Genomic DNA, 25,411 nt, shown 5'->3' with positions numbered 1-25,411 from the left:
GTACGGTGACCAAGACTGTACACAGTACTCCAGATGCACTCTTGCCAATACCCTGCATAACTGAGGCATAACTCTTACACTCAATTCCTCTCACAATTAACCGTAACATAGTTAGTTTTCCTGATTATTTGCTGTATCTGCATGCTAACCTCTGCATTTCACACACTCAGACATCCAGATCTCTCTGTATCCTAAAGCTCTTCAGACTCCCTCCATTTAGAAATCTACTTTTTTGTTCTTTCTGCCAAAAAGAAAATGGTCAATTTCACGTTTTCCCAAATTATACTCCATTTGCTAGATTTTTGCTCACTCACTGACACCTGCTCTTCTTTGTAAAATTTTCCATATCCTCCCTATACCTCACTTTCCTACCTATCTTTGTGTTGTGTTATCAGTAAATTTATCTATCATACCTTCAGCCCTTTCATCCAAATCATTTTGTCTAAATTGTGACGAGCTGACATCCCAGTACTGACTGGGACCATTTCTGAAATCCTGACAGCAAAAAGACCCACTTATTCCACACATGACTTGGTCTCAGTGCCAACCACGGATCTCTTTCTGTTTGACGCTGCTTTCAGTTGTTTACTTTCTGGGTGGTGGATGATGGGTATCACATTGGTAGTGTTGCCAAGTATGATGGGGAATGTTTTGCCAGTGAGCACTCAGATAAATCATTCAGCATCCCTTCCATGCACAGGCTGCCCAGTGCCAAAGCTGCTGCCTAGTGCCAGAAGGAACTGAACAACTTCAGCTGTCAGAGAGGAGTTGAAGGAAACATTCTGGGTTATCTGTGGAGGTACAGGTTACTTTGCTTGTTCAGATGTATGGGAATTCCTTTCAGAATCTGACCCTTTGTTTGAATGATTTTACAAACAGGAAATTGTAACGAGTGAAGTGAAACAAAAAAATGGCCAAAAACAGACACATTTTCAGACATTTGACTGGCTGCCACCAATCACGGAACAGCTATTCATTGGTGGCATTTTAAGCCAATTCAAACTTGTTTAAAGAGGCCATTGTTTTGAAACATCTCCCCAGAGATACTGCCTGACCTGCTGAGGATTTTCAGTCTTTCTCGCTGTTCCCTTGGATTTCCAGCTTCTGTTATATTTGGCTGTTGGGTTTTTAAAAAATTTATGATTGGCTGAAATATGTGCTTCCGCCCACCCCATTATTAAAATTGACAAATCAGCCTGGCTTATTTTTGCCCTGTAGGCATGCGCATGATTAAGAGAGTTTAAATTTGGCAATCTGGTTAGACAGAGAGAGATAGGCGTTAGATATTAAAAACAAAATTCAAGTTTCAGAGGCAATCTTCAGCCATGCGTGCTACAGTACCGTTTTCTCGTGAGCGAGCACGGAAGACTTTCCAGGTTCATAATCAAAAATGCTCCTTGGTTCAGCACGATACCTCCTTGTGTCTACTTTTTTGTCTAGAGGTCCCCAGTCGTTCCTGAAAAATGAATAAAAATAAAGGAAAATTCAACCATGAACTCTTCAGCATCTAAAAGAAGAATTTCTGGGTGTAGGCATGCTCGCTGAGATGAAAAGGTTCGTTCTTGTGTAGCTCAGGTTGAGCTTCTGGACAGAGGTTTGCTTGCTGAGCTGGAAGGTTCATTTTCAGGCTCAGCAAGCAAACCTCCGTCCAGAACCTCGACCTGAGCTGCACGAGAATGAACCTCCCAGCTCAGCAACCAAACCTCCGTCCAGAACCTCGACCTGAGCTACACGAGAATGAACCTCCCAGCTCAGCAAGCAAACCTCCGTCCAGAACCTCGACCTGAGCTACACGAGAATGAACCTCCCAGCTCAGCAAGCAAACCTCCGTCCAGAACCTCGACCTGAGCTACAAATGCTCTCAAAACTCACACGAAGAACTTCCTTGGACTTAGACCTTCATTCTGACACACATTCCTCTGTCTTAAATAAGCATGCTGTTCGGGTTCTGGCCTGGAACATGCGGTCCTTTGCGAATCCCATGGGCTTTATGTGAAAACCATTTCTTTGCATCAATAACAGTGGCCAGATTTTTGAGAGACCTGTAGCTGCAGAGCAGACGGACTGTCGAGGGAAAACCCAACTATTTCAAGCTGCATAAACATTTGTGTGGACTATAGCTAGTGCATGTAAACATTGATCAACAAGCTTGCTTACCTCATGGGGAAACCAACAGAAATCCACAGTGGAGACAGTTGTTAAAATTAGTGTTAAGCATTACACAGAATTTACAGCCATGAGAACAGACCATTCAGCCTAGCTCTGTTGGGATATCTGACTATGTTAAAGACTATAGAAATTCAAGTTGATGTTTCTGCCTGATTTACTTTACATATGCCACATCCTACTCAATATAAAAAGTCGTTGTTTGAAAAGTATGAATAAATAGGCACAATTACAATAGTCCAGAATGACGTTGGACCCCAAAATATTTTCTTTTAAAAAGAGAAACCTTGCATTTATGCAGCACCTTTCATAATATCAGGACATTCCAAAGTATCTTGCATCCAATGAAGTAATGTTGAAGAGTTGGAACATTCGAAGATGAGCCAAGCAGTTTGAGCATAACGAGATCCTACAAACAGCAACAATGTACCTTAGGGACATTGGTTGAGGGATAAATAATGACCAGGAGGAACTCCCCAGCTCCTCATCGAGTGTCACCACAGACTTGAAGGATCAAAGACGACTGCAGGTTAATTATCTCAGTTGAAAGATGGCAATTCAGACAATGCAGTGCTCCCACAGTACCACAACAGAGTGTCAGATTGAGTTTGAACTCTCAACCTTCTAACTCAAGAGAGTGCTACCCAATCAAACTACAGAAAGTTATATGAGGAAAGGAGGGAAATATCAGACCACCTTTCAGAGAGGGGCTTCAATGATGATGACCGAGTAGGTAGAGGCAGGGTCGCTGATCGCCGCTCAGTCATCTCCAAGTCAATAGTGTCTCCTGCGCTTTTGGAACGAGGCACAACTGTCTGACCTTTCACTGCAAAGAGTAGACATAACCAGTTAGAGAAACAAACAGAGCAATAACCATCCGCCTACCAGAGCCCGGCTGCTTTAGTATCGGAGTTAGACAAAGAAAGTTCGAAGTTTCTTCCTGAGTTAGCTGATTTCAATTGAGTTGGCAATTGGAGCAATAAAAACAAGGTTTTTTTTGTCAAACTATCAGCTCTTCAACATTCCATTGACTACCAGGGGAAGTGTGAATGATGACAGGTTGGCACAATCCCAACTGTGCCAATCACTTCGATAGGCTCACAAATGGAAATTAGCCACTTCAGCTTGATTCCACTGCATTTCTTGGAGAGCCATACTTGTTGGGAAAGCATTCTCCCTTCAAGAGAATTAGTCAGATGACTAAGTTTGGACAATCTCTACCAATAAGGAGGCCACAACTCCCTGAAAGACAGAGACAGAGGTTCTGTAAAAAAGCCAAAAACCACTATGTTAATTTAATACAAATAAATAACATTTGGCCTGCTCTCAACACAGCATGGGATCAAACTACAGGAGGGAATTAATGCCCTTTTAGGACAAAAAGGCAAAGATAAAAGCTTATGGACATGGCGGGGGGAAGTGAAACAAAGGCAATGCAGAGTTGCCAATTGCAACAGATTGCGGCTTGGCATTCCTGCTTTGTTTTTTTGGGCTGAACCAAAACCGAGTACAGAGTCAGGAGTCACCCGCATGCTGTGCCTTTAAACACTGGGACATAGTAGAGGCCGGTTGATATTACAAAGGGATTGTGGTGTACAAACCCGTCCCTATCCTCTCCCGAAAGATCGCAAGTTCCGTGAAAGTGCATTTCCATGGCTCTCTGCAAGGAACAGCTCCAAGGATTACAGAAGCACCCCTGCTCACACCTCCCCCCATAACTATTCTCAGGAGATGACAGTTCAATGGGCTCAGATACCAATTTCTCCGACTCCCCAAACATTACTCATTAGCACTGACAACAGGGATCTATAAAAGTGCTGGGTGGTTGGGCAGGATTAGCTATATAAGCCAAACTTCATCTTGTGTCTACTTGATGCCCAATGGTTCCATATCTTACAGGCTAGGAAGTGATGGTGGCATGTGGTAGTGTCATTGGCCTAGTATCTATGGGCCCAGGCTAATGCACTGCAGACATGGATTCAAATCCCACCACTTTAATTTAATTAATAAATCTGAAAAATAAAGCTAATCCGATCAGAGGTGGCCATAGAACTACCAATTATTTAAAAACCTACCTGGTTCACTAACATCCTTTACAGAAGGAAATCTACCATACCTGGTCTGGCCTCAGTGTAACTTAAGACCCACAGCAATGTGGTTGACTCTTAAGGTGCCCTCACAAATGGCCCGAGCAAAATATTGGTTCAAGGGCAATTAATGATGGGCATCAAATGGTGGCCTCATCAGATGTGCCCACAAAGGCAAGAGGAGGAGTAAGTTGGTTGCCACTTGTCTCCCTGCAGCCTGGACGCAGTCTACTTACTGCCTCAGTCAAGATGAGCCTGCAGCTTAACCTGTGGGGCTTGGCAACACTTGTTGTATCGAAAAGTGTGGCGCTTGAAAAGTACAGCAGGTCAGGCAGCATCCGAGAAGCAGGAGAATCGACCTTTCGGGCATGACATTGAACAAAACAGCACAGTACAGGCTCTTCGGCCCTCGATGTTGCATTGGCCTGTGAAACTGATCTGAAGCCCATCTAACCTACACTATTCCATTATCATCCACATATTTATCCACTGACCATTTAAAGGCCCTTAAAGTTGGCAAGTCTACTATTGTTGCAGGCAGGGCATTCCACGCCTTTACTACTCCCTGACTAAAGAACCTACCGCTGACATCTGTCCTATATCTATCACCCCTCAATTTAAAGCTATGTCCCCTCATGCTAGCCATCAGCATTCGAGGAAAAAGGGCTCTCACTGTCCACCCTATCTAATCCTCTGACCATCTTACATGCTTCTATTAAGTCACCTCTTAACCTTCTTCTCTCTAACAAAAACTGCCTCAAGTCCCGCAGCCTTTCCTCATAAGACCATCCCTCCATACCAGGCAACATCCCAGTAGATCTCCTCTGAACCCTTTCCAATGCTTCCATGTGGTTCCTATAATGTAGTGACCAGAACTGTATGCAATATTCCAAGTGCGGCTGCACCAGAGTTTTGTACAGCAGCAGCATGGCCTCATGGCTCCAAAATTCGATCCCTCTACCAATAAGAGCTAACACACCGTATGCCTTCTTAACAACCTAGGTGGCAACTTTCAGGGATATATGCACCAAGATCTCTCTACTCATTCACACTAGCAAGAATCTTACCATTAACCCAGTACTCTGCATTCCTGTTGCTCCTTCCAAAGTGAATCACCTCACACTTTTCCCCATTAAATTCCATTTGCTACCTCTCAGCCCAGCTCTGCAGCTTAACTATATCCCTCTATAACCTGCAACATCCTTCTGCACTGTCCACAAATCCACCGACCTTAGTCTCATCCACAAGTTTACTGACCCATCTTTTTACGCCCTCACCCAGGTCATTTATAAAAATGACAAACAGCAGTGGCCCCAAAACAGATCCTTGTAGTATACCCAGAGTAACTGCAAGCTGAACATTTCCAATCAACCATCACGCTTTCAACTAACCAGTTTCTAATCCAAACCGCTAAATCATCCTCAATCCCATGCCTCGGTATTTTATGCAATAGCCTACTGCAATAGAGGGTGGGGGATAGAGGTGATAGGTCAGAGGAGAGAGTGGAGTGGATAGGTGGGAAGGGAGATTGACAGGACAGGTCATGAGGACTGTGCTGAGCTGGAAGGTTGGAACTGGAATAAGGTGGGGGGGGGGGGGCGGGGTAAAGAGGGGAAATGAGGAAACTGATAAAGTCCACACTGATGCCCTGGAGTTGAAGTGTGCCAAGGTGGAAGATGATGGCTTCAGGCCTGACCTATCACATAGCTGAATCTCACTTACAGCCGTGTCACATTTCAGCCAACCTTTGGCCCAACCTATTTCTACCTCGAGTGCTGGGTCACATTTTGGTTAATGTGCCCAGGAGGTGAATTACAAATCTGAGAGACAGAACTGTTCTGACCTACCAGACTTCGCCTGGACTTCCAATGTTTCAACACAGTAGACCAAATGTAGTTTGCATCTTAGGTTTAAAATATCAAATTAATTTATTTCAACACCCACATAAACATCGACACTGAAGATTTACATTTATAGCTGGTATTCTGCCAGTAAATTCTTCCTGTGCACAAATTGTTTTTTTTAATTTCAACTGCAAGGACTAAACTTTTAAAGAACAGGGTCTCTGTTCTGCTGTGTCTATTGGGTTCTAACATTGGAAAAACCTGATTTAAACTGTTTCTGGGAAACTTTACAAAAACATGACAAAATAGTGAGTGTCGGCCACTCAGCCCCTCGAGCCTGTTCTGCCGTTCAGTACTATTGTGGCTGATCCAATTACCCCACAATCCCTCATTGAGAACCTACCCATCTGCCCGAAATATATTCAAAGACCCTGCTTCCAATACCTTTTGAGGAAGAACTTTAGACAGACTCATGACAGTTCAAAATACTGGCTCAGGGGTTAGCACTGCTGCCTCACAGTGCCAGGGACCCGGGTTCGATTCCAACCTCGGGCCACTGGATGTGTGGAGTTTACACGTTCTCCCTGTCTCTCTGGGTGCTGGTTAAGTGGAGTGTTCATGCTAAATTGCCAATAATTAGATTAGATTTTAGATTTCATTACATTACAGTGTGGAAATAGGCCCTTCAGCCCAACAAGTCCACACTGACCTGTCGAAACGCAACCCACCCATGCCAAATGTAGGCATTTACCCCTTACCTAACACGACGGGCAATTTAGCATGGCCAATTCACCTGACCTGCACATCTTTGGACTGTGGGAGGAAACCGGAGCACCCAGAGGAAACCCACACAGATATCCACATTAAATAAGCAGGGGAGGGGAAACCGTGGTAGTTTGGCACATTGACAACTACACCACTGGAACCAGGTGCCAACTCTCAGACATTTCCTCCTTCTGCCCCCTTGACCACGACCTCATCGCCCATCACCAAACCATCCACAACCTCATCACCTCAGGGGATCTCCCATCTGCAACCTCCAACCTCACTGTCTGTGAACCCTGCACCTCATACCCAAAATTCACAAGCCCAACTGTCCCGGTCGACCCATAGTCCCTGCCTACCCCATCTCTTCATACCTTGACACCATCCTGTTCCCCCTTGGTCCAGAAACCCCCACATACAATTGGGACATGACCCAAGCCCTCCACCTCCTCCATGTCTTTTGTTTCCCCGGCCCCTAATGCCTCATCTTCACCATGGCCATCCAGTCCTCATTACATGTCCACCCAACGTGGCAGAGGTCTCCGAGCCTTCTGTTTCTTCCTCTCCTGGCGACCCAACCAGTACCCCTCCACTGACACACACATTTGATTGGCTAAACTGGTCCTCACCCTCAATTTCTCCTTCGAATCCTCCCACTTCCTCCAGACGAAAGGGGTAGCCATAGGTACCCACATGGGCCCCAGCTATGCCTGTCTCTTCGTCAGATACATGGAGCAGCCCATCTTCCACACAGTTATACTCGGAACATTTCCTACTTTTCCTCCGCTACATCAAAGACTACATTGGCACCACCTTGTGCTCCCACGGGGAGGTTGAACAGTTCACCAACTTCAACATCTTCCACCCTGACTTCAAGTTCACCTCGCCCATCTCAGACACCTCCCTCCCTTTCCTGGACCTCTCCATCTCTGGCGACTGACTCAACACAGACATCTACTTCAATACCACAGACTCCCTCAGCTACCTGGACTGTACCTCCTCCCATAAAAATACTATCCCTTACTCCCAACTCCTCCGCCTCCAACGCATCTGCTCCCAGGAGGAGCAATTCCACTCCAGAACATCTCAGATGGCCTTCTATTTCAAGGATCATGATTTCCCTTCCCACGTGGTCAACAATGCTCTACAGCATATCTCCTCCATTTCCCGCACCTCCGCCCTTGAACTCCATCCCTCCAACCAAAACAAGGTCAGAACCCCCTCCCCGGTCCTCACCTTCCATCCCACCAATCTCCAGATACAACGCATCATCCTTTACTATTTCCATCAGCTACAATCAGACCCCACCAGAGGTATAGTTCCCTCCCTACCCTATCTGTATTCCGCAGAGACCATTCCCTCCATTAGGTCCATGCCCCCCACCAACCCATCCTCCACTTCCGGCACCTTCCCTTGGCGCCACACAAGGTGTAAGACATGCACCCACACCTCCCCCCCACCTCACCTCCATCCAAGGCCCCAAAGGATCCTTCCACAGCTGATGTGAAGTGTGGAGGGGACAACATTTATGCAGTAGTGGGGATTGGGGAGAGACTTGTGGACTGTAGGGGGGAGAAAGGATGGTGATAGTGCAGATTAAATGATCAGAATGTGAGAATGGCAGAACGAGTGTCTAGCTGGCAGCGCTTAAAAATGTGTTGCTGGAAAAGCGCAGCAGGTCAGGCAGTATCAAGGAGAAGGAGAATCAACGTTTCGGGCATAAGCCCTTCTTCAGGAATGCCGAGCTGGCAGACAGGAAGGATCAGACACTCACAATGGAGTGCGAGGGGGGGACGCGAGTGGTTGGGAGGATATGGTGACAGAGGATACATCCAGTAAAGCTAAAAGGAAGGGAAGGAATGAGAGTGGGTTCACAATCTGAAGGTGTTGAACTCAATATTAAGTCTAGAAGGCTATAAAGTGTGTAATCTGAAGAGGAGATGTTGTTGATTCACTGGAGCATCACAAGATGCTGAGGACAGATAAGTGAGAATGTGACCAGGATGCTGTGTCAAAATAACCAGCTACAGAAAGGTCAGGGTCACGCTCACGCACAGACCTGACAGAATGGTAGGAGGAAATGAATGCACTGGGGCAGAAGCAAGATGATATGACACGCCTACGGAGGCAGTCTGGTTTAGGGAATTTGGGAAGGAGGTAGAAGCGGGCTATCCGGGGTTGGGGGAACTACAGGGTTGGAGACAGTGACCGCATGGAGGTGGGGGAACCTCACCACTCACCAGAGGTAATGAGCTCGGTGACAGCCCTGGCAACAACAGTTTGTGGTTCGGATGTGGGGGTCATGGTCTGGGGGAGCAAGGAGGAACTCTCAGAGTTGATGTTAAGCCTCTGCGAGGTAAAGATCAGTGCGTCAGACTACAGTGGCATCACCCTGGTTGGTGGTTTGCTGAAAAGTTAGGGTTGGAGATGACTAAAGTACCTGTTGTACTCATAACAGCTGTTTGAATCTAAGGATTTTTGTTATAATATTGTTACCAATTGATATCTTTCACAGTCTATCTTTAGGCTGGTGTCAGTGGGGAAGGGGTGTCTGCATCTGGGGGATGGTGGAACTGCTAGTTTACATTTTGAATTGAGAAATCTGAAAAAGGGGTGCAATTAATACAAATGTTTGTCTTAATGGGGGATTTAAATGTATTGAATGGACTGTTATCAGTTGGATCATTTTTAATATAGTGAAGTCTGTAATAGATGCTTTATTTTATTTCATCTTAGCATGGTTCTTGAGATCTGCCTACTGTGGACACTGGATGAGTTGGCATAGAGAATAGGCAATGGCCCACTGGTTGAGTTGGCAATGGAGAGTGCTAGTGCAAAGTGTAGACTGCGTCGGAGCATGGTTGGCACTAAGGTGAGAGAATGGCTATGAGGAGCTTTGGGGAATAATGGGAGGACGCAGGTTGGTATAGGCACGGAGTGTGGCAGGAAAGCATTTTAAATCAGCCCGCTTCAGTATTTGGCAATCTTTATGGCTGCCTCTGAAATATTTCTAGGATGACGGGCTGACGTCATGACACACCCGTCACCCAGGACCAAGATCCCCATTATTTAGAGTACGTTATGTCCAAAACAGGCACGGCAAGTAAGGAACTATCCCAACTCGGAGCACTTGACTCAGGAGGAGTGAAAATCCAGGTCACAATATTCAAATTCAAAATTAAATTCAAACGTACACCAAACAACTCTTTCTACTTAACATTTTACATACAGAACTTTACTTGGCAAAACAAAAATTGAAAATGTTTAATTTTTTTGCTGCTCTGCAACTCATTAATTGTACATATGCTGCCTGATTTATCACAGGACATAGCATTAGCCATTGGGAATTCATTTCCATGGGAACTGGACAAGTGAAAAACAACACTCCCAAGTTGCATCACTCTCACCCACACAGCAATAATCTACTGGTTAGAGGATGATTCTTACTTTGTCTAAATTTAGGGAATTAATTTCAGGGGTTGTGACATCGTCGATAAAGTTGCTCTTGAACAACACGTGTTGCTTGGTCACCTTAGGGTTTATTCAAAAATCAACCACATTGTTGGGGTCTGGAGCCACACATAGGTCAGATACAGGTAAGGACGGCAGATTTCCGTCCTTAAAAGGGGCAGTAATGAGCCAGGTTTTTTTTTCTCCCCACAATAGCCAAAAGTAGTTTCACTGTCTCTGTGGCTGAGCTTATGCACAAAAGTACACAAGAGTCATGGAATCACGCAGCACGGAAACACTCCCTTAGGTACAACTGGTTAACGGCAACCATGTTCCAAAACTAGACTAACCCCACTTGCCTGTATTTGGGCCATATCCCTCCAAACCTTTCTTATGTATGTATTTTTTTAATGTTTTAACTGTACTTGCGTCCACCACTTTCTCTGGCAGTTCATTCCACACTATACAAAACAAAAAGTTGTCCCACATGTCCTTTTTAAAATACATCTCCTCGTTTTGAATTCCCCCACCCTGGGGAGAAGACCCTTGCTATTCTCCTTATCTATACTCCCTCATGAGTTTATAAGTCTCTCTAAGATTATGTCAGCTTCAATTTAAACAGTTGAATTGGAGTTGGAGCCTATTCAGGAGGTTACACTGGTGGATGCAGTTGGATCAAATAGCAGTGGCTGTACTGGTTGCATGCCAGCAAATCAATATTTTTTTTTTGCAGATACCAAATTATTTTGGTTGCTTCTGGCTTGTTACCACATGCATAGCTAAGGCTGCAACGTAACCATAACTGAGTGAAACCCATGGAAAAGATACTTTGAAAACTTGCCCAAAACATTAACAGCAAGAAAAGCTGGCCGGTTGTAAAGCCACTATTGCGCCTGATTCCAATTTCCCGATGGGATGGTAGAGTTGAAATGATTGCAATAATGTGTAATATTAACCTTTAATTCAAGAGGAGGCAGGGGAGTGTTAGTCATGTCACTGATCTAACATTCCAAACTTTAGCTCTTGTTTTAGGAGCAAGGGCTCCAATCCCACCATGGTAGCTGGCGATATCTGAATTTAAATCAAATCTGGAATAAAGAGCTGACCCAACAGTGACAATGTTACTGTTGTCGATCTTGTGAAAACCCATCTGGTTCACTAACCTTCAGGATAGAAACTGCTGTCCATACCTGGTCTGGCTGACATCTGACTCCAAACCCACAGCAATGTGGTTAACTTTAATTGCCTTCTGGATTAATTGAATATTAGGATCCCTACACTGTGGAAAGAGGCCATCCAGCCCATCAAGTCTGCACTGACCCCTCGGAAGAGCATCTGACCCAGCACCCCCTTCCCTATCCCTGTAGCCCTACAATTCCCATGTTTAACCCACCTAGTCTGCACATTCCTGGACACTATGGGCAAATTTAGCCAGTCCATCTCTGGACTGTGGGAGGAAAGAGCTGAAAATGTGTTGCTGGAAAAGCGCAGCAGGTCAGGCAGCATCCAAGGAACAGGAGAATCGACTTTTCGGGCATGAGCCCTTCTTCAGGCTATTTCCTGAAGAAGGGCTGATGCCCGAAACGTCGATTCTCCTGTTCCTTGGATGCTGCCTGACCTGCTGCGCTTTTCCAGCAACACATTTTCAGCTCTGATCTCCAGCATCTGCAGTCCTCACTTTCTCCACTGTGGGAGGAAACCAAATCACCCAGAAGAAACGCGCACAGACACGGGGAGGGAGGGAGGGGGAAATGTACAAATGTCACACAGACAATCATGTGAGGATGGAATCAAACCTAAGTGCCTGGCGCTGAGGGACCAGCAGTGCTAACCACTGAGCCACTGGATGAACAATAAACACTGGCCTAGACAGCAATGCTTATATCCCATGAATGAATAAAAGGATGATTAAATACAACCATGACCTTACAAGCTCCTAGGTCTAATGTTTTGGAATTTTTTTTACACAGAAAGCTAATACTCACTGTCTTCAGAATAATGGTACCGTGGGGAGTAGTACTCCACGTCATCATCTGCTGGAAAAGCACAAGATATGTTAATGCCAGCATTCAACAATTCACACACATTCCTGACCAACTGCTCAGTCAGTACAGCCTCTCCCTCAAATTCAGTTCATTGGCTGTCCCACCAATTAAAACTGGAATGGTGTGAAACATTTGCAAAATACCTTGGTACACTATGTACAAAGTTTGAATTCTGTGGTTCATCGATTTTGGACTAAACAGTCAGCTGTTGCGAGAAGTTTCCAGAAACATCCAAAACCTGTCTCCCAGAACTGGAGCTTCCCTGCCCAATTTCACATTTTTGGAAAAATTGATCCTCGGGCCATTTTATTTTTCCACTTTAAACTTGTGCCTTTTGATTTGATCAAATTGTGAATGAGGTTCTGTATTTCCCCATGAATTTCCAAATCAAATCAACACAGAAGCCAAGATTTGACACGGCTCCACCCCTCACTCTTCCCTGGGACCCGATGTCATATTTGATGTAAAGGTGCCAGGCAAATGTTGAACTGTCCCAGCCTATGTTATTCACAAATCATCCATTTTGAAGGAAGCCATTCAGCCCACTGTGCCCATGCTAGCTCTTTCAAAAGAGCAAATCAATTAGTCCCACTCCCTGCTTTTACACCTTCCAAAGATTTCCTTTCCAATCTAGTATCTGATTCCCTTTGGAAAGTTGCCCCTTTAAGTTATTTCACTAACCTTTTGGCCATTTTCTAACCTAAATCACAACTATCTGCTCATTCCTTATCCAGTTCTTTTGTAGAATACATTATACTGATGTCCGCTTGGTTACTGACCATCCCGATGGTTTCCTACTATTTATTTCATCAAAACCCCACAAAATTTTGAATTTCTATTAAATCTCCCTTCAGCCTCCACTACTCTTCAGAAAACGAGCCCAGCACCTTACAATTCTCCACGTGACTCCAAACTTTCCCCAGTCAGGCGGGAATGCCTCAGTACAAGGCAGCAGTCACAAAGTGAAAGGAAATGACAGACCAGAGTCTCTAGTCATACACAAGGCAGCCAAAAAGAGAGAAAGGTACCTTTGAGAAACTCTCTCTGAGCAATCTCGGAGAAGACATAGGTTGGGGTGTAAGTGACTGTTTCTATAAAAGCAATGGAAAGAAATGGAACTGAGACAAGATGATGAGATCATGCAACAGCAAAGTAAAAAGCAGGAATGATCATCAGAGAAAAAGCCGAAGCTAACTGCGTTGATGAGATGTGAAAGCTGTTCCAACAACGCGCCTGCAGGCAAACTGTTTTCCCATTGCCCCTCACGTGAAGCCATACATTATTCCAGGGTACATTCATGGCCAGCATGGAAGTGACCACACACTTTGAGACACAACAGGCTATTCACACACATCCCTGGTGTGGTCGGGTTTTGTGAGGATGAATGGGTCAGGTGACAGGAGAGATGCAGGGGGGAGCGCGAGGGGAGGAGAGACGCGGGGGGGCGTGGAGGGAGGAGAGACGCTGGGGGGGGCGCGGAGGGAGGAGAGACGCTGGGGGGGGCGCGGAGGGAGGAGAGACGCTGGGGGGGGCGCAAAGGGAGGAGAGACGCGGGGGGGCGCAAAGGGAGGAGAGACGCGGGGGGGGCGCAAAGGGAGGAGACGCGGGGGGGCGCAAAGGCAGGAGAGACGCGGGGGGGCGCAAAGGCAGGAGAGACGCGGGGGGGCGCAAAGGCAGGAGAGACGCGGGGGGGCGCAAAGGCAGGAGAGACGCGGGGGGGCGCAAAGGGGGCGCAAAGGGAGGAGAGACGCGGGGGGGGCGCAAAGGGAGGAGAGACGCGCGGGGGCGCAAAGGGAGGAGAGACGCGGGGGGGGCGCAAAGGGAGGAGAGACGCGGGGGGGCGCAAAGGGAGGAGAGACGCGGGGGGGGCGAAGGGAGGAGAGACGTGGGGGGGGCGAAGGGAGGAGAGATGCGGGGGGGGCACGAAGGGAGGAGAGACGCAGGGGGGGCACGAAGGGAGGAGAGACGCAGGGGGGGCACGAAGGGAGGAGAGACGCAGGGGGGGCACGAAGGGAGGAGAGACGCAGGGGGGGCACGAAGGGAGGAGAGATGCGGGGGGGGGGCACGAAGGGAGGAGAGACGCAGGGGGGGCACGAAGGGAGGAGAGATGCGGGGGGGGCACGAAGGGAGGAGAGACGCGGGGGGGGTTGCAAAAGGAGGAGAGATGCGGAGGAGTGCGATGGGAGGAGAGATGCGGGGGGGCACGAAGGGAGGAAAGACGCGGGGGGGGCACGAAGGGAGGAAAAACGCGGGGGGGGCACGAAGGGAGGAAAGACGCGGGGGGGGCGCGAGGGGAGGAGAGACGCGGGGGGGGTTGCAAAAGGAGGAGAGATGCGGAGGAGTGCGATGGGAGGAGATGCGGGGGGGGCCCGAAGGGAGGGGAAGGATGGAGAGAGGAGGCGGGGGGGGGGGTGAGAAGAGGGGAGGAAGGGAGTGTGTCCATGTGTGCATGAGAGAGCACACAAGAAAGAGAAGGAGAACACAGGAGTGCACGTGTGGGGCAGGGTCAGAAGCAAAAGGCTTCAGCAGCACCCAGGCAGCCACAAGTGGTTCAAGCCAATCTCAAGTCAGGTAGACAGGGTGCAAGCTGTTTGACTGCAAGAGGCATCACAGCTGGGCCTCGCACCCAAAAGCAATCACCAGCATCTGGAAGGAGCCGGTAACCATGGATTTCCCTTTCCACAGGGTGGGGGGGGGGGGGGGGAGGGGAAGAAGAGTAAATATTGAAATAGATACAAAGGTCAGTCCATCAACGCCATGTTTATCATCCTCCTCACTCGTCATCCCATGAATACACAGAGTTTGCATATCCTTTTTCCAATTATTACAAACCTATTTCTGAATGTTAATGTAGCCTCTGCCTCAACAGAGTGAGAAAGTGCATTACACAAGAAATGACACCCTGAGAGAAATGCTCAGTTTACATTCTTCCATTTCACTGGAGAGTTAAAGATTAAAATGCCTCATCTGTTGGGGAATTACAGAAAACATGGCTCAGGAGCAAAGAGCTGACAACTAGCAATGGATTAAACATGACATTGAGAGACAACTTGGAATAACTGTGGCATTTGAGAGGGCATAAACACTTGACAGTATCACACACACACACACACACACACACACACACACACCCATACTCATGTACATACTGACACACATGCAGGCAAAGACACAGGCACACTGATGCAGGGGCAAAGACAGATAGACACAGACAAACTGATAGAAAGAGGCACACGCGCACACACACTGACATACGTACACATATGCAAACATGTGTGCACACTGACAGACACAGGCGCACACACATTGAGGCACTGACACACACACACACACACACACACACACACACACAGACACACACACACAGACACACACACACAGACACACACACACAGACACACACACACAGATACCTTCTCTTTTCTGCTGGCATTCAGGAAGCTCAGGAAAGCTGTATGTAGGGTGATACGGATTTTCCTCAGGAGTGTCTGAGTGAAGAGGTAAGGAAGCAAGAGACAAAACAAACCATGGGAAAAAATAGCAAAGATTCAAACGTGAGAAGACAAGCTGCAAGAGAAAGGTCACTCAGAAAGCACAGAGAATTAAAACATTCCGAAAAAAGAGAAGGAAAATGTGGGCAGTGTACTACCAAACAATTAAAACAATTAATTATTCAACAACAAGTTTCCAGAGCAGCCTACACCAACTATAACGCTTCACAATGTTTGGTGCGGAGGTGAGAGCCTGAATCCCATGTGTGCACGTGTGAATGTCTGGGAGTGTGAATGTAAGAGCAATCAAATGTGAACACGCAAACATGTGTGCATCAGGTTCAATTCCACCCTCGAACAGCTGGCTGTGTGGAGTTTGCACATTCCCCCAGTGTCTGTATGGGTTTCCCTCCAGGTGGTCCAGTTTCCTCCCAAAGTCCAAAGATGTGCAGGTTCGGGGTGGATTGGCTGTGCTAAATTGTCCATAGGGTCCAGGGATGCATAGGTTAGGTGGGCTAGCCATTGGAAATGCAGAGTTACGGGGCTAGAGGAGGGGTTTGGTGGGACGCTCTGTGGAGAGTTGCCGTGAACTCAATGGGCTGAATGACCCACTTCCAGACTGTACGGATTCTGCGTGCGTCAAGAGCGTGGCGCTGGAAAAGCACAGGCCAGGCAGCATCCAAGGAGTGCAAGATTGGGTGAATATATCTGTGTGTACGCACGCTCGCGTGTATATGTTTGTTAGTGAGTGAACATGGATGTGGGTGTCTGTGGCAATGTCATTGTGGGGGTGCTTAACATTTCCCCTTGAGACTATCTATCTATCTCAGTTGCTCCTTATCTCACTAAGTGTTATATTCTATTTATTCTCTGGCTGAAGCTGTTCTTCCCAAATTCCTCACTGCATTTGTTACTGACCATCTTCTAATTTTAAAACGCCAAGTTCTGGATTACCCTCCAGAGAGAGAGAAACATCTGCTCCCAGTCGACCCTATCAAATTATCTCTTCTGCCTCATCTTTTCTTGTGGACTACGCCTGGTGCGAAGGAGGGTGAAGACACAGAGTTACAACTCCCCTTGGAGTAACGGTACTGAGGAGGCAGAAAAACCAGTAAAGAAACTGTAATACTAGGTAGTGAATGCACTGGTCATTACTGTTCTGCTCATTACATTACTGTACTGTTCATTACCGTCAGCGGTGTTCTGAGGTATTTGAAACAAGTTGGACTTGTATGCGTCATTCACAAGTTTTGCTTTCTGGTATTTACTGTATGAACTGATGAATGGGTAAACTGTAGGGAGACACACTGCCTGTGATTCTGAGGCACAGGAAACTTGGCACTGGCACATTCACCTGTCCCCAGGACCATATTACCTTTGCTGACTTTGTGAATCTGTTTGAACATGGTCTTGTACCAATCTTTAGGCCTCTCGACATTCTGCGAAGACATAAAATTGGAGGAATGAGGAATAGTGAAAGAAACAGCACAGACGACATGCCCCATTCAGTCAGCGATCGCGAGAAACTGTAGCCCAGTCTCACACTACACACGAACAGTCTGCTCCTCTCTCACCTTGATACCCAGGTCTTCAGGCGCTATGAAGGAGGACTGAGGCACCTGGGTGACTTTCTGCCATTTATTATCCATCGCTGCTGCTGTGTGCACAGGAGGAACACTTCCGTCTGAAGCTGCAACTTGCGTTTTATGATCAGTTACTGTTTCTGGCACAGAATCTACGGAGAACGTAAACAGTACAAGTATGTGCAGTGACAGAAATACACCAAGTTCGGAGCAATGGTAAAGCCATTCCGGCCACACAACTCCTATTAAGGAAGCAAGTGGAATCTTAATGTAACCTCTGGGGTTAGCCGCAGTTTGGCTGGGGGCGGTGCTGGCCTGAGCTTGCTGTTTGCCTGCATGCCTAAGGAGGAGGATAAGTCAGCAACACGTGACAAACAACAGGGCTCCTTTCTTCCCCCACCAAAAGGAACTAAAACTCTGGGTTATTGTCGAACACCCATTAAAACACACCCGCATGGCCTGCTGGCCCCCATTTTCACTAATACTGTACAATCTGTAACCTCTCACTCTCTTCCTGCCCACTCCGTCACTGCCCCATCGCAGCCCGTCACTCGATGGACCCCCCCCTCCCCAGTCACTCGCTCGTCTCCACCCCCACCCCATCACCCCACCCTGGCACTCACACACCCCCTCCCCCCCTGCATGCCCAGATCCATTTCTATGTTCATGTTCCTAAGGGTTCTGCCATTTACAGTATAATTCAAACCTAATTTGATCCTCCAAAATGCATCATCTTGTACTTGTCTGGATTAAACGCCATCTGCCAAATCTGTGTCCAAGTCACTAATCTATACCTTCACAATCGTCGGCACGATCAGCAACTTCACCAATTTTCATGTCATCTGCAAACTTACTAAACAAACCGCCTACATTTTCCTCCAGATCATTTATATATACTACAAATAAACAGAGGACCTAAGATTGATCCCTGTGGAACACCACTAGATACCGAATTCCAATCTGAAAAACACCCTTTCACTGCCACCCTCTGTCTTCTGTGACCAAGCCAGTTTTGTGTCTATCTAGCCAGCCCACCCTGAATCCCATGTGATTTTAGTTTTTGAACCAATCAGCCATGCAGGACCTTATCAAATGCCTTACCAAAGTCCATATAAACTACATCTACAGTCCTTCCCTCATCCATAACTTTTGTCACCTCTTCAAAAAATTCATTCACGTTGGTGGGACATGACTTTCCCCGTACAAAATCGTGCTGCCAGTCACTAACTAGTCAATTGTCTTCCAAATGTGCACTTATCTTGTCCCTCAATAATCGTGTCTAAGAGCTTCCCCAACACAGACATCAGGCTCACCAGCCTGTAATTTCCTGGATTATACCTGCTCTCCTTTCTTAAACAAGGGAAGGGCATTGGCTTCTCCAGTCCTCTGGAACCTCACCTATGGTCAAATAGGCTGTGAAGATACCTGCTAATGCTCCAGCTATTTCTTCCCTTGCCTCTCGCAGTAACTTGGAATAGAGCCCACCTGGCCCTGAGGACTGGTCTACTTCCGGAAAGGTCAGAATCATAGAATTTTAGAATCCCTACAGTGTGGAAACAGACCATTTGGCCCAAGTCCACGCCAACCCTCCAAAGAGTAACCCGACCAGATCCATTCCCTGACTCTATTGCTCTTCATTCACCCCTGACTAACATACCTAACCCATACGTCCTTGAACACTATGGGCAATTTAACCTGCACATCTCTGATTCACACAGACACAAGGAAAATGTGCAAACTCCACACAGCCAGTCGCCAGAGGCTGGGTTTGAAGCTGGGTCCCTGGTGCTGTGAGGCTGCAGTGCTAACCACTGAGCAACCCATACCACTGAGCAACAAATCAAACAACCAGCAAAATGTGGCACTAGCTTTTTTTTAAAAAAATCCATTTATGGGATTTGAATGTCACTGGCTAGACCAGTATTAATTGCTCAGAGGGCAGTTAATACTCAGTCAATCACATCACCATTAGTCTGAAGTCACTTGTAAGCCAGACCAGGTTAATAGTGACAGATTTCCTTCTCTCAGGGACAATAGTGAAATGGATGGGATTTTACAACAATACTTGGTAGTCATTACTCCAGAATTCTTTATTGAGTTCAATTTTATCTGTCACTGTGGGATTTGAATCCATGGCCCTCAAAACAGCTGTCCGAAGTTCTGGATTACTGGTCTCGTGACATCAGCAATATATCATTGTCTCCCAGGTTCCATTAACTGAGTTATTTCAGAGCTACCAAGCAGGTCCTCACCTAATGGCATATGCGACCCAATCCCTGGTGAGGTGTTACGCCAAATACTTGACCCGACGCTGCGGTTACATTTTACGGTTTATTATTTCAGCACCCAGCCAGATCACATACCGAACGGTGGCAGAATTTAACAGTTCACTGAAGAAAACGTGATATTCACTGAGCACCTTCTCTTACCTGACAGGCTGTTCAAACGTTTCTGCTGTTCTGGAGAAAGACAAAAGAAACAAAACCAAGTCAAACACACAGACTCAGCAAGGGCACTGTGCTTAAATCACATGTATCTCCCCCATGGGGATGGGGATACAGATGGCTACACACACACACACATTAAAGGCAGATCAAGTGCTTCACCCCAATGCAATCTTCATAATCATTAGCACATGCCATCAGGCTATTCCCCAGGAGAAACATCACCCCATATTATCATGTTTTAATTTTTGTTTTCACCAAGAGGAAGTCAAAGTCAACCTGTTCCTCAACAGAAGCCAAATATTGCATCTTCAGGTCAGGCCCAAGGACTGGTGAATACACTACACAGCCCAGGGAGATCTTCGATTCAGTTACAAAACACGGTGGCTCAGTGGTTAGCACTGCTGCCTCACAGTGCGAGAGACCCGGGCTCAATTCTCACCTCAGGCAACTGTCTGTGTGGAGTTCGCACATTCTCCCCCTGTCTGCGTGGGTTTCCTCCGGGTGCTCCGGTTTCCTCCCACAGTCCAAAAAATGTGCAGGTCAGGCGAATTGGCTATGCTCAATTATCCGTAGGGTTAGGTGTATTAGTCAGAGGGAAATGGGTCTGGATGGATTGCTCTTTGGAGGGTCAGTGTGGACTTACTGGGCCGAAGAGCCTGTTTCCACACTAAGTAATCTAATCTAAGTGCTGAATTGACTAAACTCAGGCTGTATGTCATTGCAGCGCATTAATCTACCATACCAGTAGGAGGAGCTCTGTGTCCACATTTGACAGACACACTCCCAGGTCTGGTGTCCAAGGTACCAATAGACTCAATGAAACTTACAGGATTTGCTCATAGTGTCCAAACCGCTTTTCAAAAATCAAACGCTGCTGCAACCATACAAGGTAGTACACTGCAAAAGGTTTCGTTACCTAACTGAAGGAGGGATACACTTGCATTGCAGGCAGTTCAGAGGAGGCTCACTAATTCGATTCCCACTTGAAGGAGTTATTAGATTAGATTAGATTCCCTACAGTGTGGAAACAGGCCCTTCGGCCCAACCAGTCCACACCGACCCTCCGAAGAGTAACCCACCCAGACCAGTCTCTCTCTGACTAATGCACCAATCACTATGGGTAATTTGATATGGCCAATTCACCTGACCTGCACATCTTTGTAACTGTGGGAGGAAACCGGAGCACCTGGAGGAAACCCACTCAGACACTGGGAGAATGTACAAACTCCACACAGAGTCACCCGAGGCTGGAATCGAACCTGGGACCCTGGTGCTGTGAGGCAGCAGCGCTAACCACTGAGTCACCGTGCCGCCCACAAAGCAACAATTTGACAGATCCGTTTTACCACAAAATGAAATATTCACATTTTTGTTTTACTCCGGAGGCTTTCCTTAAAAAGTCAGTTTAGAAACCACATCACTGCGATAGCTAGGAATCAAACCCGGGTCAACTGCTTGGAAGGCAGCTATGCTCACCACTATACTATCATCGTCTTTATCTCACAACAAATGGTTAGGTCCAAGTTTTGAGAATGAAAGGTGATTAAAAAACAGAGGGAAATGACTTTTGGCTGGGTGGAATATTTGGGAGAATATAGAAGTAAGGATAGTTGTTTCAAAACAGGGGGCTCCAATTTAAGATTGAAATGAATAAGAAATTCATCTCTCAGAAGCTTTGAGAATTCTTGATCATAGAGAACAGCAGAGGCTGGGTCACTGAATATATTCAGGGTTTTGATGGTCAAAGGCTTGAAGGATTACATGGACAGACAGGAAAGTGGAGTTAAGGCCACAACCAAATCAGCCACAATTTGATGGAATGGCAGAGAAAGCCAAATGACCTACTCAGCCGACTCTGGGTCATTGTGTAGGGAACTCAGTAAGAGGGGGAACAGTGTCTGTCTGAACTAAAAGGTAGTGGGTGCAAGTCCAACTCCCAACACATGAGCATGTAATTGAGCTGGGCGATCCAAAATAATACTGAGGGAGTGCTGCACTGCCATGGCTGATGTCTTTCAGACAAGGTTTCAAACCAAATCCAGTCTGCCCTCCAACATGTTCTGTAAAAAAAAACACACCCTGTGCCAATACTGATTCTCCACTGACATCAATAGAGGACCAGAAATCATCTGGACAGTATTTTCTTCGTGGGACCTTGCTGTGGATAGTTTGGCTATCATTGCCAATATTGCAATACTTGACAAATCCTTCATTGGCTGTCAATTTAGTTAAGGTATGAGATAAATGCAAGAAGCAAGAAACAAGAAACAGAAATTGGTTGGAATTCTCAGGAGAGAAATCAGAGTTACGTTTCGGAGACTGAACCCGAATGATTTCTCTCCACGGGTGCTGCCATACCTGCTGAGTCTTCCAAGCAATTTTGGTTTGTGTTTCCGATTTCCAGCATTCACAGTTCTTTCAGTTTTTATATAAATGCAAGACTTTGTTTGTGGGCATCAAAGCATCTTGATGCCCTTTTAAACAGACACATCTTCATGATGGGAACTCCACTGGGGGATACCATCACGTCATATGAGCCAGTAGCCTCCAACAATGTGGTGTTCAAACTAACCAGAATCAGTGGGCAAACTCCTGCCTTAACACTGCTGTGTGAATGTTGCAAAGAACCACCTCACCCCATGCCGGACACACAGGATTTCCCTGCTCAATATTGAACATCCAACATTTCCAGAAAGGGGCTGCTCAGACAGGGGGGGGGGGGGGGGGGGGGGGGGGGGGGGAGAGGAATGAAGAAGTGACAAGCAATGTTCAAAGGGCAAGTCAGGGTTAACCATTTCCTCTTCCACAGTCACCCACTACTAGTGGCATAACCCCCCAATGACAGCAACCCCACTTTCTGAATCTCATGGACACACACCCCATTGCTGCAGAGGTGACCCTGGGAGGCGCAGGTAGTCAATCACAGAACGATCTCCAAACAGAACCTCTTTTCATCTGATATCCAAATGACAAGGCCTGGGACTCAGCCCTCCTGCTTCACTCCCTTCACTCTGACCTAGGGATGGCTACAATGAACAGTCACAATGGAAACCCTTGGTTATTCCCTTGTTCCAGTCATCTCTGGAAGTACATGGATACTTCCATTCGATTAATTACATTACTGCGCTCTGTCAGCATTATAATCCATTGCCATAACCAACCCCAGGAAAAGCCTGCACCATCTGTGCTGAGGCCTTCGCTCCAAAATTCCCTCACTAAAACTCTCTGCCTCTCAATTTCCTTTTCTGCAACAGTCCTAAAAAATGACCTCTTCAAAAAGATGTCGGTCATCTGTCCAAACACCCTTCACTGGGCTTTTTGGTGTCAAATCCATTCTGGGGGGGGGGTCACCAGGCCCAAAACCTTTACTCTTCACAGATATTGCCAGACCTGCTGAGTTTATATTTACGATTTCCAACATCTGCAATTTAAATTTGATGTTAAATCTTATTTTCTGACGCTCCTGCAACTGCGCTGGGCTGGCTCTCTATGCAAAAGGTACTATATCAATGAAGGTGGTCGCATTTGTTGACTGCTATCCAGTGTTACAATGAGAAAGGGAGGCTTGCAAATTCTTAAAAACACAGGAACCTTGAGCAGTCAATTCCAGAGTTCTTGATATCATCACCCAAAGCCCCAGATTCAAAAATACATAGGAGAAGAAATTGTTCCTATTGGTGGAAAGTTTCAAAATCTTGGAAAGGGCCAGGAATTCATCAGAATTATCGGATTGGCCGGAGCTGCTCCCACGGCAACTCTGATTGGTTTCCTCAGCATCATACCTGGTTGGCTGAACCAACTGGAAAGCAAAGGATCAATCCAATGAATCCCCTCTGGATGACCTCCATTGCAGTATATCTTTCCTTAGACAAAGTGCCCAAAACTGTTCACTGTTTTCCAGCTGAGGTCTGATTAACACGTATAGTTTTGGAAAGACTATTACACTCCATTCCCCTTGGAAATGAAGACCAACATTCCATGAGCCTTCTCAATTACCCATAGAACATAAATTCTAGGTTTTTAAGATTTATGTGCAAGGACTCCCAAAAATCGGTCTGTGCTCCAGCTTTCTCTCTCCCCATTTCAGGAAGATTCAGCGCCTTTATTCTTTCTGCCAAAATTAAAACAAGTCTCGCATTTTCCCACATTTGATTCCATCTGCCAACCTTTTGCCCACTCACATACATCTGTCTATATCCCCCTTCCACAGACTGTCAGCCTCACCACTTGCACTCCCAGCTATACTTATGGTGACAGTATATCTCACTTTCCGCAACCAAGTCATTTATACATTCTATAAAATCGTTAAAAATCCTTCCATTGCTAGCAAACCATGTGTAATTAAAGTGCGAGAGCTGTGTGCTAACAAAGGAATAAAACTATTTGTCACAACTGACCTAGAGGGGGTTAAAAAAGGAAGAGAGCTTGATTGCCCCTCCTCCCAACACAATACGATGCAATTCTGTAACACAGTTGGTTGTGCTTACCTCGGTTGTGCTGAAGCAGAACGATAGTAGGATTCACGAAGGTGGTGGATGGGTAGGCCGAAAGCCTGCTAGATGAGGCAAGGCCAGGATGTGACTCCAGACTCGTACAAGGCAATTCTCCTTCACTTACTGTGGACTGCACATCCTTCCAGACAAGAGAACAGTGGCTTATTAATGAGACACTTGCCAGGATCAAACTTACAGACGAATTCAGAGCAACCCATATTCAGCACACTGCGACCACCCACTTCTTTAACCTCCGATCTTTTAACTATAAGAATCTTTGGCCTCTACCCCACCACACCCTGCACCCTGTCTCTTCCCTAAGAAGCAAAACCTAGGCAGGGAATGTCGAGTCTCAATGAGTTCTATGGCTAACGTGGCAAAAGAAATCCATTCGTATATCATAAACCAGCACAGGAGGCCATTCAGCCCACGTATCAGTATTATTTCTTTGAAAGATCTATCCGATCTATCCTTGCTCCATGTCCCTCAAAAGGACCTCTCTGCTAAGCTGAGCAGCCAGCTCCCTTTTGGAAATTTCTACTGAATCCGCTTCCTTTCCGACAGCATGTTCCAGATCACAATTCCTCATTTTCCTCAGCTGGCTTCCAATCGTTTTAATCACATCCCATTAATGAATAAGAAAAAAAAAAGCAATGCCTCGGGTCCAATGAAGAGGCCACAGAGCAGAAGGAGATCATGGGGCCTACTAATGAAAGGCCCAGTGGGATGTGTTGGGAGATCTCCTCACAGTTATACTGTCCTAACCAGTTCATCCTCAACATTCACCGACAGAGCAGAGTCTTGATAAGAGTTTCTCCGTGTCTCTTGCCCCTCCATTTGCTCACAAGGTGATGCTAATGCCGAATACAGCCAATTAGCATAATGTCTCCGTGAGTCTCCTGGTCTCCAGAGAAGAATGTGTCTGCTCACCCACACAGCTCCAACACCACCCTGTTTCAATGTGAAACCCATCAAGGATAACATTTTAAAACCAGAGTACACCTCAAATCATTCCATTCCCCTTGACTGGAAGAAAATCA

At 46.5% G+C, this 25,411-nt stretch overlaps 1 protein-coding gene across 44 annotated transcripts in view; it reads right to left on the bottom strand.

Annotated features, from left to right (window-relative positions):
* Positions 1-25,411, bottom strand: part of LOC140484571 (sorbin and SH3 domain-containing protein 1) — a 408,466-nt gene that overhangs the window by 87,439 nt on the left and 295,616 nt on the right. For 32 of the 44 annotated variants that reach the window (XM_072582966.1, XM_072582965.1, XM_072582978.1 and 29 more), the window contains 9 exons: positions 24,366-24,510; positions 19,861-19,890; positions 17,423-17,583; positions 17,224-17,287; positions 15,771-15,845; positions 13,386-13,448; positions 12,298-12,348; positions 2,863-2,992; positions 1,342-1,456 (listed from right to left, as the gene is read on the bottom strand). In XM_072582966.1, coding sequence (XP_072439067.1) covers positions 1,342-1,456; positions 2,863-2,992; positions 12,298-12,348; positions 13,386-13,448; positions 15,771-15,845; positions 17,224-17,287; positions 17,423-17,583; positions 19,861-19,890; positions 24,366-24,510 — 834 coding nt within the window. The remainder of the gene's footprint in view (positions 1-1,341; positions 1,457-2,862; positions 2,993-12,297; positions 12,349-13,385; positions 13,449-15,770; positions 15,846-17,223; positions 17,288-17,422; positions 17,584-19,860; positions 19,891-24,365; positions 24,511-25,411) is intronic. The other 12 variants (XM_072582973.1, XM_072582982.1, XM_072582986.1 and 9 more) reach the window with 6 other exon arrangements.

This window comes from Chiloscyllium punctatum, chromosome 13 (assembly GCF_047496795.1).
Source record: "Chiloscyllium punctatum isolate Juve2018m chromosome 13, sChiPun1.3, whole genome shotgun sequence".
NCBI classification, from domain to species: Eukaryota; Metazoa; Chordata; class Chondrichthyes; order Orectolobiformes; family Hemiscylliidae; genus Chiloscyllium; species Chiloscyllium punctatum.
Note: the sequence above shows the minus strand (reverse complement) of the source record. Positions and strands in the feature narration are given on the sequence as shown.